Source organism: Lepisosteus platostomus, chromosome 26 (genome assembly GCF_059453375.1).
Source record: "Lepisosteus platostomus isolate fLepPlt1 chromosome 26, fLepPlt1.hap1, whole genome shotgun sequence".
Taxonomy (NCBI): domain Eukaryota; kingdom Metazoa; phylum Chordata; class Actinopteri; order Semionotiformes; family Lepisosteidae; genus Lepisosteus; species Lepisosteus platostomus.
This window is the reverse complement of record NC_142636.1, coordinates 8,411,482-8,427,444: the sequence shown is the minus strand read 5'-3', so window position 1 is coordinate 8,427,444 and position 15,963 is coordinate 8,411,482. Positions and strand designations below refer to the sequence as shown.

Sequence of the window (15,963 nt, the reverse complement as noted above, 5' to 3'; positions counted from 1 at the left end):
GCCTGATGAGGAAAACAGGTGTTAGTCCGGCGGAGACCAGAGTTTCAACCTCGCTACGGCAGCGCCCTCTTGTGGTCACCTACCCACAAGGCGGTTTCCGACGGTCTCCAATCTCGCGAGTTTTGACCTGGACTGCGAAGACCCTCTGCTGTAGAAGCGGTAACTTCTCAGCCGGCAGGCAGATATCTCCCGTTAACAAGACGTTGGTTTTCCCAGTCCTTGTCCTGGTAGCCCCAGAGTTCTTGTGTTTTAGTTGGAGCTGAGCTCTTAATTACTTAATAGAGCTATTTACTGAATTAATTGCTGGAAATAAAACAGGCGTTTCAGGTTAACTCTGGGGAGTCCGCTCGTTGACTTTCCTACTATTGTTTTGTACTCTTTACCTTAAAATCACGAGATAGTTATCTTAGGAATCCGGGAAGGCCTCGATATAAAAGGCGGTGTCTGTACTGTAATGCTCAAAGCTGTACAATTACGGGTCGGAAGGGGAGAGGCACAGTTTGTGAAGCTGTTATTGTGTCATCATTTCCTCTGCGAAATCAGTGTGAAATACCGCCTGTTCCTATTCTTATCATGTCTGTGGGTTCATTCAAGGTGCACAAGTTCCATTTCTCGAAAAGCAAACGTATAAATGCAGTCAACCCATCAGTTAATGAATTAGACAATTGAATAAGAGTGCGCGGGACTGTGAAGGAAGTCCGACGTCAACGTCGATTACAATCGGCCAGTATAATCATGACCAGCCCTGGCACAGCGAATCTGAGCGTCGATTTTAACTACTCAAGACTCAACTACAGTGGAACTCAGTTATATTTTATTCCCACGGGTAGTAACCTGCTTAATCTGCACAATTGAATGTTGAACTTTCATCAAACGTGTGTTTCTTATGAGTTTATGGGTTCACGTTGTGTTATGTCATATCGAGTAGTTCAGGTGGGGAACTGCGTCAGCACGCGTAGGCTGCAAAGGAACAAGTTAAAGGTTTACTCCTGTGCTGAAAAGAGAAGAAAGGAAACACGTTTCGGCTGTGGAGCACCCAAAGACCCTCACTCCCGAAGAAGGCTCCACAGCCGAAACGTTGTGTTTCCTTTCTTCTCTTTTCAGCACATGAATAAACCTATCACCTGTTCCTCATCATATCGAGTGTTGCGTTTTGTCTTTTACCTGCCTGCAAAGCAAATTTTTCATCCGGGACAACGAAGTAAGTTAAGGTTTTAGTAAGGTAAATGAGAGAACCAGGTGCTCAGCTAGCGAGTTGGATTGGCCGCCCGTGTCAGCAGATACAGTATATCGGCACCTTTACCGTCATGAGTGAATAATACTTACAAAACACCACCTGTCTGCCAGCACCTCAGGTTACTGGAGGACAGATGCAGGCTACAGGTAGGACAGGGAAATAAAAATATCATGTAAATACTGTAGGCGGCTGTAAGATCATTCCGCTTTAGAGATACACAGTTTCTGAACAGCTGTGTTATTTCCTTATTGTGCTATTTGGAAAAGGGGGAGGGTTTTAATCTGATTCAGGAAAGAGACACATCACGCAGTTAATTTTTTGAGTCGACGGCTGTGTTGCCCAGAGATCAGAGAAACTGGGGGGGAAACAGGTACAGAGAGAGAACGGAAGAGGACACGTTCGTCTGCTGAAAGGTACCGGTTTAAAATAAGTGTTAAAAACTGTTCTTCTTCCCGTTTGATGTTTTCTGTGTGCAATACGAATCTCTGGGGTCTTTCAATTCACTGGGAATAATGACAACACCCAAGATGAAAGCGTCATGGAGCGAAACTGTAGTTTAACCCGCTTGGCTGAGGGCGTGCGTGTTAAGGAGGCCAGGACCCCCCATGCAGGGTGACCAAGGGGCAGCCGCAGAGGTGGAGGTGGGATGCAAGAGGCACGCAAGAGAGACACAGGGAGCTCGTAGGTATTTTATAGCGTTTGGGAGAGGAATGGATTGTCAGGGGCGATCGCTAATTACTGACAGCCGAGTCTGATTGAGGTTGTTGTCATTCCTTCCGAACTTTCGTTATGAACTCCATTAGTGGCTCAGGAGACCACGTTTGTCGTCGCTTTTATCTTATTTTCCCCAGACATCAGAGCTCAGAACCCTCAAACGGCAGCAGTAGAACGGAGAACATACTTCGGAAAAATAACGCCTCTTGTCACATCTTTCCCAATTACCTGTCCGTTGCGGTAAACGTGAGCGGTACAGACTGCCTGTGAGCCGACACCTTCGGCTGGTTGAATGAACGCGCACACGGTATTTATTATTGTCTGTATTAATTCCACACCCGACACCCTGCGTGGAATGGCGCGCGTGTATTGATTAACCAGCGGGACTCGCGGTAATTGTATAAACACGTCACGCCGGCCAAGTCCTATTATAATAAGTGAACGCGCTTATCAGGTTGTTTTATCGTGGGGACAGAGTAGCCGGGAAACTAATGCGATAACTAAGGTTATTACTGCACCTAAGCCTTAAATGCAACGGCAAGTTTAACCGAATTCGTATACTGTACCTGCGATTAAGAACATGAGAACAATTAAGACGAGGCCCATCCGAACTCGTTTTCCTGTAGCTGTTTGATTTGAGACTCTCATCATCCTGTTTCATGAAATAAACAACATGACAGGGGAACTTGTTCCCTACTCCCACAGCCCTTTGTGTAAAGGGTGACACCCCCCGTTTTTGGTTTTTAAATAGAAGTCTATGTAGTTTTCACCTACGTACTGAAGCAATAATTCCAAGTCTATGATGGCTATCTTAGAAGGTCCTGAAAAACCAACACAAAATCAACGGTACAATAAAAATCGATAACAGACGCGATCATCAGGGCGAAACGTTCGCTTAAAAACTTGGGGGGAAGAAAGTCGCTCTTTGAAAAGGGCTATTCTCTAAAACTGTAGAAGAAATCTTTACAATTTTCCAAAACGTGCCAAGATCGACCTGTATATCCTTTAAACAGAACCGGTTTTCCAGGTGACACTCAAGCGCAATGTTTGTGTATCGGTGCAGTTTATTCAACACCTCATTTCTGGGATAAATGAATGGAGAGATCGGTGAAGACGAATCAAACTGCTGATATAACGATACAATAGCATATACTGTGGTATAAGCCTTTTTTTAAAAAAAAATCCACAAATCCTGGGAAAACAGTGCATTGTGTCGATTTATTGCCATAAAATATTTATTTCCGTCCCTTTTAAAAGTAACTGAGGGTTTGGAAATAATCAAACTTGCCTTTTCCGACAGTTCTGATTTTGCAATTGGGGTTTAGGAAATAACAAAACTCCGTTCTCGGCAGTTCCGATTTTTTTTTAACATTGCGTTATTAACCCTTTACAATTTCTTGCATTAGGAATTTGTCTTTTCGCATACCCCAGCTTCCTCTCCATGAGACACACAGACAGGGAGAGAAGCTGGGGGTCAGAGCGCAGGGTCAGCCATTGTACAGCACCCCTGGAGCAGTTGGGGTTCAGGGCCTTGCTCAGGGGCCCAACGGAGTGGGATTCCTCTGCCAGCTGTGGGATTTGAACCGGCAACCTTCCAGCCACAGGCACAGATCCTGAACCACAGAGCCACCGCTCCGCTCCGTTTGACAGTAAAACCTAGATGCCTCGCTAGAACTGGCCGTACCCGTCCACTGGGATCATTTCATTTTTACTATCACCTAACGCTTCAGTACATTGTGGAATTGGATAATTTACTTATCCATTATTTCCGTAACATGCAACTTAATATTAACTATGTTGAATCACATTTCAATTTAACAATGCTCAGCAGGAGTTTCAGATAAAGCAAAATGATATGTGACTATATATAAAAAACGAGAATTATACATCTACAAAATTCAACTACGCTTTGCCACCTAAACGTACAGTTTCTGTATAGAAAATAAAAATAAATATAGGGTCTTTTACTGGGGATAACGGGGATGTTAGGTCAATTTAAACAACCACATAATTAATATGTTTTGTAAGAGTCTGGGGATTGCACGGATCAGGGACTGCAGGCCAAACGATGGTAGTGTTTTCGCCTTGGTATCAGCCAGTTAGGGATATTCATCATAAGCGAAGATGTTCTGCACTGGAAAAGGTTTGAAAACGCGCTGTTAAGACTTGAATATCTTTATATTCGGGATCCTAAAGGCAATTTTTCTCTTTCTAACCGGCACCAAGAGTCGTAGCGCTCCTATGAGGGGTTCGTATATCTGACGCTGAAGAGCGAAATCCTATACAATACAAACTCCTAATTACCAGGTCTTATAGCCATCTTTAATCTTTGTGCACTCCTTCTACGTCAGTTAAAAGCTCATTTCGTTGAGTGAACACCTGATACTAAATGGCGGAATGCAGCTGACTGGAAAGAGTTGAGTTGGGTGCATTTTGTCGTTCCGTGAGCATCAGAACACAGAGTAAAAGATTTACCAGCTTTATCTAAATCCGTATGATCGTTCGCTTGTCGATGTTGTAATAATTAATAGGCCTTCAGGGAAATTCCGTGACACATACGGTAAATCCTTATGGGTACAAAGTTACACCGCGACTAAGGCGGACAGATTTCACAGGTTTAATACAGGTTTTCTCTGTATTGTGCACAACTCCTAAGTGACACAGAAAGGGAAAAACCCGCCAAGCCACCCAAGTGCCGTAAAGCGGTAACCCCCCCACAACCCAAAGCGCAGTAGCGTCGTAAACCCCGAACGGAGGCTTGTGCGACATTAAGTTCATCAGCAGGAAAAGACCTGGAAGCTTCTTGTGAAATTTACAGAATTAAATCGACGCAGAAGGCACTCACAGTTAATCTTGTTCACTTAACACAATACCCATCCATTTTTCAACCGACTCATGCAGTTCAGGGTCGGTGGGGAGCCTATCCCAGGGTACACTTCACAGGGTACACCCTGGAGAGGAGGCCAGTCCATCACAGGGCACACGCGCTCACGCCAGACTGAGGGACCATTTGAGGACGATTATGCTGTGTTAAGTTAGATAGTTAGATAAGATAATTAGTTAGATAATACTGGCTCTGTGGCTCAGGATCTGCGCCTGTGGCTGGAAGGTTGCCGGTTCAAATCCTGCAGCTGGCAGAGGAATCCTACTTCACTGGGCCCCTGAGCAAGGCCCTTAACCCCAACTGCTCCAGGGGTGCTGTACAATGGCTGACCCTGTGCTCTGACCCCCAGCTTCTCTCCCTGTCTGTGTGTCTCATGGAGAGCAAGCTGGGCTATGCGAAAAGATGTAATGCAAGAAACTGTAAAAGGTTAATAAAGTGATGTTATTTAAAAAAAAAAGATAGATAATACTAATTATAGATAGATAATCAGTCCCGTAGGGAAATTGATGTGTTACAGCAGTCCAGCCCAAGACGAGCAAAAACAGACATCAGAATAGTTATAAAACAAAAGACAACAAAATGAATAAAAATAAATACATAGGTGTGTGCAAATTGTGCTGATCATAGTCACTGTAAAAACAATAAAATATGTGCAAAATGTCCATAGGTTTATACAGACTGATTGTCCAAAAAGTACAATGGAGCAAACGTGCTGTCCATAGACGAGTTGCGATGGACTGAGTGTGTGTTTGTAGATAAACCAATACAGTACAGAGGGTCAATTTGTCCATTATTCAGGATCCCAGCCATTCCAGCCTCAAGCTGTTCTCCCAGCTGTGCTCTGGTAAGCAGTACTGGATTATCAAAGCACAGGCCACTAGGCTTAGGAACAGCTTCCACCCTACTGCAGCGTGAACCATAAACAGCTCATGCTTCAGTTCACCTCTGCACTCTGCACTGCTCTCATGTATCTATTGTCCTGTGTGCTTATTGTTCTGGGCTGGGTTGTCTGCTGTAGTGTGTACAGTATGTCCCGACAGAACAGCGAGAATAATCAATCAATCAAAGTTAATTTATCAAATGCACAACAATACAGCGTGCAGCAGTAGTTGCTGGCAATGAAATGTCTTTTCTATGAGCTCACCGGGTGGGGGGGGATGATAAAAGTTACAAAATAAGGTTACATAATGATAGATAATGCAAAAGAAATTGAATAAAATGAACTCAGACTAAACTCAATATGAATAGAGCTGCTATGTGTCAAGGGTGTATGCAGTATATTATGTCCAAGTAGTGCAGTGTGCCAATTACAATGAAAACTGTATGTCCATGTAGACATTAGGCTTTTCATTGTATCCCATTGTACACGGACATATGGCGAATAAACCCCCTCCTCTCCAGAAAGTCCTGCCACAGCCCAGAGCATGGCCGCCTCCACCACCACCTCCAATGGAATGACAATCATCACCAAGGTCTACCCACATGGCTGCAGCTCTGTGTCCGCTGCTGTTGCCCACACAGCGGGGGCGCCATCCTCCATTGCCCACTGCGAGTTGCCCACAAAACTGCGGCGCTTCCTGGCCGGAGAGCCCAAAGCCCTGGGGGTAAGAACAAACAGTTTTTCCATCCATCCATTTTCTAACCAGCTCTTCATCCAGTTCAGGGTTGTAGGGGAGCTGGAGCCTATCCCAGCAAGCAACAGGCACAAGGCAGGGTACACCCTGGACATTATGTCAGACCATTGCATGGCACACAGTCACATTCACACCAGACCTTGGGCCAAATTTCCCAGAAGACAATTAACCTACCAGTATGTCTTTGGACTGTGGGAGGAAACGGGAGCACCTGGAGGAAACACACATGGAGAGAACCTGGAGAGAACATGCAAACTCCACACAGACAGCACCCCTGATCTGGACGTGAACTCAGGGCGATGCTGACCACTGCAGCACCATGCTGCCCACATCCAGTATAACTCACCTGAAAAAACGTAGGAAGTCAAGAGCCACCAGTATCCTGGCAGTTTAATGTTGTCTTATACGATTCTGAGGAAGAACTCGTTTAAGACTCATCTGCAGTACATCTGCCTGCAGATGCTTTGTGTGAGTCCATGTCATTCTCGCAGTCAGTTCGTTAGTGTTGCTGGAAAAGAAACAGTTTGTGTGAGGATCTTTGGAGGCATTTGGCTGTTTCAGAAAGCTTGATCACGTTCGCAGGTCTGGCTGAACCATAGTCACTCAGGGCTGTACAAGCAAGTTTTCCCATGTCCAACACTGCACGTGGAAAAAAAGCCTCACATCTGGACACACTCACATGGTCACCCACTCACACACACAGCCTCCTTCTTTCACACGCGCAGACACTCGCTGGCGGGGACGCAGTCCCGCACTGGCCCTCCCACTCCAGTGACACTTTCACCTCTTCCACAGGTTGTGGAGATCATGATTGGCGTGGTGCTGTTCCTGTTCGGGATCGTGGAGGCTGTAAACCCAGAAAGCATCGCTGTCTTCTCTGGAATTCCGTTCTGGGGGAGTATAATAGTATGTGGCAGCTGAAAGCATTACCCCTAGAGCAGTTCCCTGGCTCATTCCTGGCTCATGAGGGAGGGTGCAACACCCTCTTACTTACAGTCAGGCTGCCTGCCCCTCAGCCAGGCTATTAAAAAACACACCACAGCTTTTGGAAGGTGTTCTTTGTAAGGTGGACCAACAGGTAGCTTAAGAAGTACACTCATACCCTGGTATAAGAATGTTCAGTATACAAATTTTCGCTAATCCGAACATGAAGAATTGGATACCTTGTAATTCATTCTAAGAATGAAATTTCTCTTACCCGAACGTTGAAGTTCATGTTCAAAGTGGTTTTTTGTGTTTGTTTTGTAGTTGCTGTTCATTATGGGGTCTTAAGGAAGAGAAAAAGATTCTTTAGCCTAACAGTCAACAACAGTATGCGCATTGTGCTCGCCCATCGCTTGGATAGCAATCTTTTACGAAAGATTGAAAAATGTAAATATTATATCAATTATTTCACAGCGATAGCTGGCTGATTTGAGCAGGACTGCGTTGTTCACTAAGCTTGCTATAATGGCCTGTATGGTATTATATGATCAGGGTGGTTTTTGAGTGAATTTGTCATCGGTTCAGGATGGGGTGGAATTTTCCCCTTAACAAATAATGGGATTTTATTTTCGATTTATAATTTCCCAACTTCCGAACAGATTCTCAGGAATGAATTAGGTTTGGATCCCGGGATAAGAGTGTACATCTTTTAGGGTCCTGGCATCTTTTTAACTGCATGTCTGAGGCTGGGCTAACTTGGACGTTAATTCACCAAAAGCAGAATTGTTTATAAGTAGGAACATACGAACGTTTCTAAACGAGAGGAGCCATTTGGCCCATTGAGCCCCGTTTGGTAGTGATAGTCGTTCATAGATCTCAGGATCCCATCCAGCTGTTTCTTGAAGGAAGTTGGGGTCTTTGTGACTTCCTCCTGTTCTCAGTTTTAGCCCTTCTAGAACTTTGGATTCATTTCACCTTGTGGGTTCGGCCAGTCTATGTCATTTTCTTGTTTCAGAAAAAGAATTTGTAATTCCTGTGTCTTCCTTCCTGTTCTCCGCAGTACATAGTTTCTGGGATTCTCTCTATTTTGGCCAAGAAGAAAGTCACCCCTTGCCTGGTAAGTGAGAGAGGTACTCACCCCTGTTTATTACGAACCCCTCTTTCATTGACCATCCCTAATTAATTAGCAGTGAGAATCGGTCATTAATTCCTAACTTGGACTGGGGGATTCAAGAGCTGGAATGTTAAAACTTTGACCTGGCCCGAAAGAGAAGGTAAGTTTAACATCTCTCCACACTGGGCCAGTCATCCTGTGACAGCTTGGGCACTTTTCAAACTCTTGGAAGCACATCTCCAGATGCACTCTGGTCATGATCTGTAGCATGAAGAGGCTTGAGTGGGGACCTGCCCAGGCTGTGAAGGAACAGGGGGAGGCTAAGTCTACTCCGGCCTGTGGAGGAATGTCAGAGCAGGACAAGGAGAAGGAAAGAGAAGGGCTCTGAGCAGAGTGGGAAGGGGGGGTAAAGAGCTGGAAATCCTGGGCATGGACCCCTGCAGAAATCTGCAAATCAATAGAAAGTCATCTGCTAATCATTGAGAGCTAGAGGTAGCTGGGAACCTAGTTTCAGAGTAGTCAAGAGAAGCCCAATCTATTGGAGTTAGGGGCCCTGTAGCCCTGTGACAGGATGCAGACTGAAAGCTCTCTAAGGTCAGAGATGGTTGGTGAAATGGGCAGCACATCTCCTTCCTATGCTTGATGTTGCTTGATGTGTAGTCACTTCCTCTGGGCTGTACATCCCGTTATCCCAATCGACCCATCCCTGGTGAGCCAGTAGCCCATTGGAGCTGTGAAGGATTCAGATCTCGGGCCTTCCACCTGAACCACTGCATTTCTTCCTACAGGTGAAGGCTTCACTTGGGATGAACATCTTCAGCACCATCACAGCTGGCATCTGCATCATCATGTATTCCATGGATATGTTCATTTGGTCTTATTATGGCAACTGCTCATATTACGGCCACTGCTACAATAACTATTTGTACCAGGCAAGTCTTCCTACTTTTCTGCTTTTGTGTCTTGCAAGGGAGCATGTGATCACAATAGCAGTGCTTTTACCTAAAGCTACAGATCAGGCAACATCATGGTGACCCCTCACCACAGGGCGATGGTAGCTGTGGGTTAGATCCCACCAATTGCAAACAGCTACGAACAGGAGGGTGAGCTAAAGGAGACAGCAGAGGTGTCACAGCTGGAAGTTAGGCCAGGTTACCCCAGCTGGTCTCCCTGCATGACAGCAGTGCAGACACTGGTAAGCTGGAGCCAGTTAAAGGCAGCTGAAATCTGTAATGTCCAGTCAGTCTCCCAGGAGAAATGAAGGATTCATGGAGTGAATCCCCTTCTCCTGAGATGCAAACTCCTGCTGGAATTCTGCAGGACGTTTCCTGAAAACCAGGCATTTCAAACACACCAGCAACCGTTTTGCTTTTCTTAACAGTCTGTTAAGATTATGATGCCTTTGGGCTCTCAATTACTCCACTTAACATTAACGTAGAGGAATTTGATTATTATGGCAAATGTGATGGGCATCACAGTGGCGCAGTGATTAGCATTGCTGCCTCACAGCACTGAGGCCCTGGATTCAATTTTGGACCCGGGGTGCTGTCTGTGTGGAGTTCGTATGGTGCCCCTGGGTTCATGTGGATTTGCTCCAGGTGCTCCAGTTTCTTCCCACAGTCCAAAAACACGCTGGTGGGTTAATTGGCTTCTGGGAGGACTGGACCTGGTGTGTGTTTATGTGCACCCTGCTTTAGGTTCGAGCTCCCCTGCGACCTAGCCTGCCAATGTTATGATTTTGTTGTCGTTCCAGACGAGGACTCGGGGAATACGAGGAGTGCTCCTGGTTTTCTCGATCCTAGCATTCTGCATCTCGATCTCCATCTCTGCATTCGCCTGCAAAGCAGTCTGCCATGACAGCCCACAGGTATGAAACTGCATACGGCACCTCAGTGGGTCTGACACACATCCCACATGACTTCTGGTTGTTTTATGTGAAAATGTTGAACGTCGTTGACTGACAAATAGCCAACGTAGCATCCTACCACAAAGAGAGTGACAATATTGAACCAAGTAGTTATGGACCAATAATTCTTACTGATGTTACATTTAAGATTGCATAAAAACGCAATTAGCATGAAACTAGAGGTTCATCTATAACGCAAAAGGACACTAGGGAACAGTCAACATGGATTTCAAAAAAGGTAGATCTTGCCTAACTAACTCGTTAAAGTCCTCTCATATAAGAGTCATGCTTAAATTGCAGACTGGTGGCATTCAAGGTAATAAATGTTTCTGGTTTCTGGAGTACAGGTAAGGAGCAAATCCTTAAATTAAGGTCGGGTGATTAGTGGCATACCACAGGGCTCTGTACTAGGACCACTGCTCTCTCAAATTTGTATTAGTGATCTGTATCCAGGTGTAGGTAGTGAACTTAAACTAAGATTTGAAGACGATAACAAAATTGGAGAATTGGCAAAGTTGATTTATAAAACATTTGAGACTGGGTCAACACCTGGTAAAGGATTTTTCATGTAGACCAGTGCAGGGTGTTGCATTAAGGTAGCACAAACGAATCACAAATATAACATTGGAAAAGCTGCAAAACCGTTTAAAAAAAAACTAAGCATAAATTAAAAGACACTTACATTTTCTTAAGATATGGGTGCATACTCCCAGCCCTTAAGGGTCCAAATTGAGCCAGTTTTCTAGGTCTCTATAATCATCAACAACTAGAGACTGGACTGGAAGGGTGGCAGGTTGAGTAAGCCAGGGAAACGGACACCAGTGCACGCTGTGTTCGTGCAGGAGATTTGAAAATGGTATCCAACCTGCCTTCTACTTAAAGTGCATTGTGGATGACTTTGTAAGCTGGTTCAGTATTCCTGTGCTCATACATGTCATGCCAAAGAATAACAGAACACAGAAGAATAAAAATAATGTCATAAAGCTCCCCACGTCCTGGTCCTGGTGAACCAGTGTCCAGGTTTTCACTCCAACCAGACTCTTGGTTGCATAATTTAACCCTTTATTGATCTCATACTGTAACTGATTAGATCTGTTTTAAAGCTTTCCGCACCTAAAAAGTCGCAGTATTCCAGCTGTGAATATTTATTTAGGATTTAAACAGTGTAAAAAAAATCTGGAAAGGAAACCAGCTGATTCTGGGGTGATCTTGTATCTAAGAACCTGGACCTCGAATCTCGGGAAGGTGTGTTACAGTCGTTTGAGGTTTTTGGACGTGGTGTACACCCAACAGCCAGTATCAGATGGGAGGGGCACATCAGAGGTGCGGATTGGAGCTGAACTACAGTGTCACGGTTCCACTTGAAAACGAATCTCGGGCCATTTCCCTGTTACAGCCAGCTGGCTGTCAGAATGGGCGCAATGGTGTGAAAGACGGTCAGGGGGCCTGTTTTTGCAGTAGCCACCGATCAGACGTCTGCAGCTGATCTGCAGTAGTTTTTGCATCTCTTGTCCCCAGCCGGGGGGGGGGGGGAGGGGGGATTCCGGAATAAAGAAATAATTTCTTCCCTTTTCTCGTCTCTTCCAGTACGTGATGGAGATTCCGAACCCAATCCTACCTCAGCCTGGCGACGCTGAGGTCCCTGTGCTCATCCCAGCGATGTCCGGCCACGCTCTGCATGTGAACGGCTGCGTGCCTGGGACAGTGCCGCAGATCTACGGGAACATAACCCCTAACGCCCCCCCTCCTCAATACACCCAGTAATCCGACAGCACCCCAGTTTCTAGGACAGGCCTTCAGATTTCCACTTGCTCCTTCTGCCTCTAAGAGAATCACTTCCACTCCCGTAGCCCTGCCAAGCTTCAGCTGCCCACAACACACCTCGGGAACATCCCCGCGGATCCAGGATAGGTTTCTGCAGTAGGGTCTACAGGCTTCACACGCGATTCAGGCTGGCCGATGGGGGCCTTGTACGGAAGACGAGGAGAGTGGGGTGACACCGGGCTGCGGGTGGTTGAGCCCAGCTTTCGAAGCGGTGGCGCCACAGACTCGGATCCTGAGACCAATCTAGTGTGAGGGAGCCTCCCCCTGCCCCCTGCCCCCTGCCCCACATCCCCACCTCAGCCTGGCCTGGTGTCTGCACGTGTAAGAAACGCTCCAGGTTCTGTGTCAGCAGGGTGGGGAATGACTTCAAGCCAGTGCAGTAGTACTTTAATTACCATATAAGAGAGTGTTACTTATGTCTTTAACCATACAACACTATATACTGTAGTGTATTATGCACCACTATAGGGGTGGAGTTGGTTGTGTGTGAATGTCCAGACCCAACTGTATCCTTATGATGACATTTTACACTAAAAGGAGGATAGACTTAAAACAGGCCCGATCATTTTAGTTGCAACACCAGGGGTCTTCAATAATCTGTAGTATTGTTAAATGTTCGCAACAGCACCTCCTGCTGGCATGCTAGGGTATTGCTGCAGAAAGTGTGGTTCTGCAAGTTGGACAGGGTGCCCCCTGGTGGCCTGATAGGGCATCTTTCCCCCTCTATTGCTTAGCTTCTGTGATGTGAGGAGCTCGGACTTCGAAGGGGGTCCCTTACTGTTTACCGCTCACTCTGGCTACATCAAATCCCCCCAAATCTTAAAACGCATTCTTCAGAATCAGACATTCTTATTTCCCAAGCTGTACAAACCCTGTGCAGGTTCTGTGACCTGGCAGCTGTGGGAAAAGGGAGTGCAGGAAAACAAAACAAGCAAGCTGATCGGTTGCACACGTCGCTGAGCACCAGAGAACAACGTTCCCAGCTGACATGAACACCAGGAAACACGATCCCTCCACATCGGATTTAAACAAACACACTTCCCTAATTTGCAAACCACAGTTAATGAGTTGCTTTCAAAGGCTCAGATCCAAGCTGCCTCACTGGGACAAAGGTTTCTCTCTTTTTTTTCCCTCATCGCTAGAGGCTCTCCGCTTGTAATTTTGCACCTGGCTGGTAAATAAAGTCTTGCCTTAATCTGGGGTCTAGCCTAGTCAGACATCTGTGTACTCCTTTCAGTGCTTAATCACACCTGCGCCCTTCTCCAGTCAGAGACCGGGAGGTGTTGGCGAGAGAGGAGTGGGTTCTGCTATACGATTGTAACACCAGCAGGCTCAGTTTCGTGTTTCTTCAGGAAAATCTGATCCTTCTGCACTGCTGTTTTGTAGCTGTACTTTTTTTTTTTGCATTCTTCTTATGCATTTTTCAAAGCAAGAAATGAAGAGAGTCTGGGTGAAACATTGTGTGCACTGCCCTGAAAGGAAGGATTGCAATCTCTTAATGTTACTTTCCCCCTCCTCCACCCACCCCCACTCGTGTTGTGAGAGCGTTGAGAGAGATTTATTTAGGCATCAGTGACCCAGAGTATACTGCCTCTCCCTGCAGGTAAATTATCTGGAGTATGGTTACCTGCCATACAGAAGTGCTGCTGTTTTCGCAAGCACACTTGCCCGAGTGGCAAATTAGTGACAGACCACGTGGAATTAAAAATGTGCTGGGAAGTCATGGGCAATGGAATTAAGAAAAAACAAGTAGACGACTGCGGCATCGTGTTTGGAGAGAATTAAAAATGTCAGGAGTAAACTGAAAATGCCAGGACTACCCATCCATTCGTATTCCAGCTGCTTATCCAATTCAATTCTGCCAGGCAGCAGGAGCCCATCCTGGCAAGCGACTGGCACTGGCAGGGTACACCCTGGACAGGACACCAGTCCATCACAGGGCCACACACAAGATACAGGCACATTCCCTAGCCTACTAGAATTGCTTTGGACTGTGGGAGGTAACCGGAGCACCTGGAGGAAACCCACGCAAACCCAGGGAGAACATGCAAACTCCACACAGACAGCACCCAGGTCTTTAACTGAACCCAGGGCCCCAACGCTGCAAGGCTAACCACCGAGCAAATGTACATTATAAGATGACCCAAACCTTCATTCATGAGAGCTGTATTCTTAGCAGAGTTGGTCATTTCTCCTGCCCACTGAGCGCTGGTGTATGGAGAGCGTACTGTGGCTGGCACACTAAGGCTGGCATCGCATCATCCAAGTGGGGCTGCACACTGGTGGTGGTGGAGGGGATCCCCATTACCTTTAAAGCACTTTGAGTGGAGTGTCTAGAAAAGCGCTATATTAAGGAATTAATTTTAAAAATGCGAGCTGTTGCAAGGCAGTTTTCCAGTAGATGGCGGTGTTTCCTAATCCTGTCCGATTTCCACAGCTGAAAGAATGTTGTGATTTAACGTGGAAGAAATACTATACGTCGCACATCCAGCCAAAGCTTGGTTTTAACTTGGGACTTTTCCAAATCGTTGTGGACCTCGGCAGAAAGATGCAGGTCCTGTTGGCGTTTGGACCACCAGGACTGCAGTTGTACCCCCATGTGCCAGAAAGGGTTGTTAAATCTGCACTGCTTCAAATCTTCCATTAGGAGGCTGAGGGAAGACAGGCATTGAAACGTTCTCTTGCCCCCAGGTCTGGCAGCGTCTCTTGTTCTCCAGGGACGGGGTCTGCGGATTAATTTTTACACCATTCTTCTATCTGTTGGTTTCTGCAGGTGTCGGAGTCATCTGTTCTGGTGTTGTGAGGCCTGCGTTGTCTCTATAGCAACGCGGCCTGTCGCTTAAGCGTAAAACGCTGCATTCGTAGCAAAGAGGACTTCAGTTTCCCAGCACACATGTGAAGCCTCGGTTTTCTGTATAGCACTTCAGGGAGAAAAAAAATAACTATACCTTATGGTATAGTATACGGGTCCTTCAAACTGAAAATCCTCTCTTCGGGTTGGGGATTAACTAAGATTCCAACATGACAAATATTGCAGTCCCAGATCAACTTTAGACGATGCCTCGCTGTATCCCGACACACTGCGCCGAAATTCAACCTTTAGGATGTAATAATGGAGCACGACCACAAGAGGGAGCTCCACTCTCATTCCTCTCCCCACCTCCTTCCTTCGCGTGGGGCTGCTGTTGTCTAGCGACGGTGCGGGAGAGCTGTGGAAGCGGTGCGGTAAACCAGGTAGGTTTTTATGCAGTTATGGACTTTTCTAGCTTTCCAAAAACTTCCCTTCTAAAACGGCTACAATAAGTAATTGTACACTGGGAATGTATACTGTACCATGAACACTGAGCATCTGTTTAAATAACACTTATACACCACTGCATAGACACTTATTGAAGCCATTATATATACATTATATATACACCTGGTATTCAGAAACTTGCTGTAGACACTGTATATAATCACCTGGTGTTCAGACACTACTGACACTGTATAGAAACAGCTGGTGTTCAGACACTTACTGCTGACTTGTATATAATCATCATCTTCACTGGGCACTGGGGGACTGGGGCTGTCCAGGACTGGTGTGGAGACCTCTGATTTAGGGTGACTTATAAGACTAGCTGGACTGGAGCTACCCAGGAGCAAGTCTGGAGAATCCCCAAGGTTTAGATCTATTGCACATACTGTACACCTACAAAACATTATATATATATACACACACACATG

General features: G+C 46.0%; 1 protein-coding gene across 2 annotated transcripts; it reads left to right on the top strand.

Annotated features, from left to right (window-relative positions):
• Positions 1-1,432: 1,432 nt before the first annotated feature.
• Positions 1,433-13,437, top strand: LOC148639951 (membrane-spanning 4-domains subfamily A member 4A-like). 2 transcript variants are annotated; one of them, XM_088620593.1, is made up of 7 exons: positions 1,433-1,650; positions 6,241-6,439; positions 7,265-7,375; positions 8,454-8,510; positions 9,296-9,439; positions 10,261-10,374; positions 12,001-13,437. In XM_088620593.1, the coding sequence occupies exons 2-7, from the start codon at positions 6,260-6,262 to the stop codon at positions 12,175-12,177; spliced, it is 783 nt and encodes a 260-aa protein (XP_088476719.1). In that variant the 5' UTR covers positions 1,433-1,650; positions 6,241-6,259; the 3' UTR covers positions 12,178-13,437. The 2 variants fall into 2 exon arrangements, with proteins under 2 accessions (XP_088476719.1, XP_088476718.1); XM_088620592.1 differs by having other exon boundaries at positions 1,447-1,650; positions 6,237-6,439.
• The last annotated feature ends 2,526 nt before the right edge of the window (positions 13,438-15,963 follow it).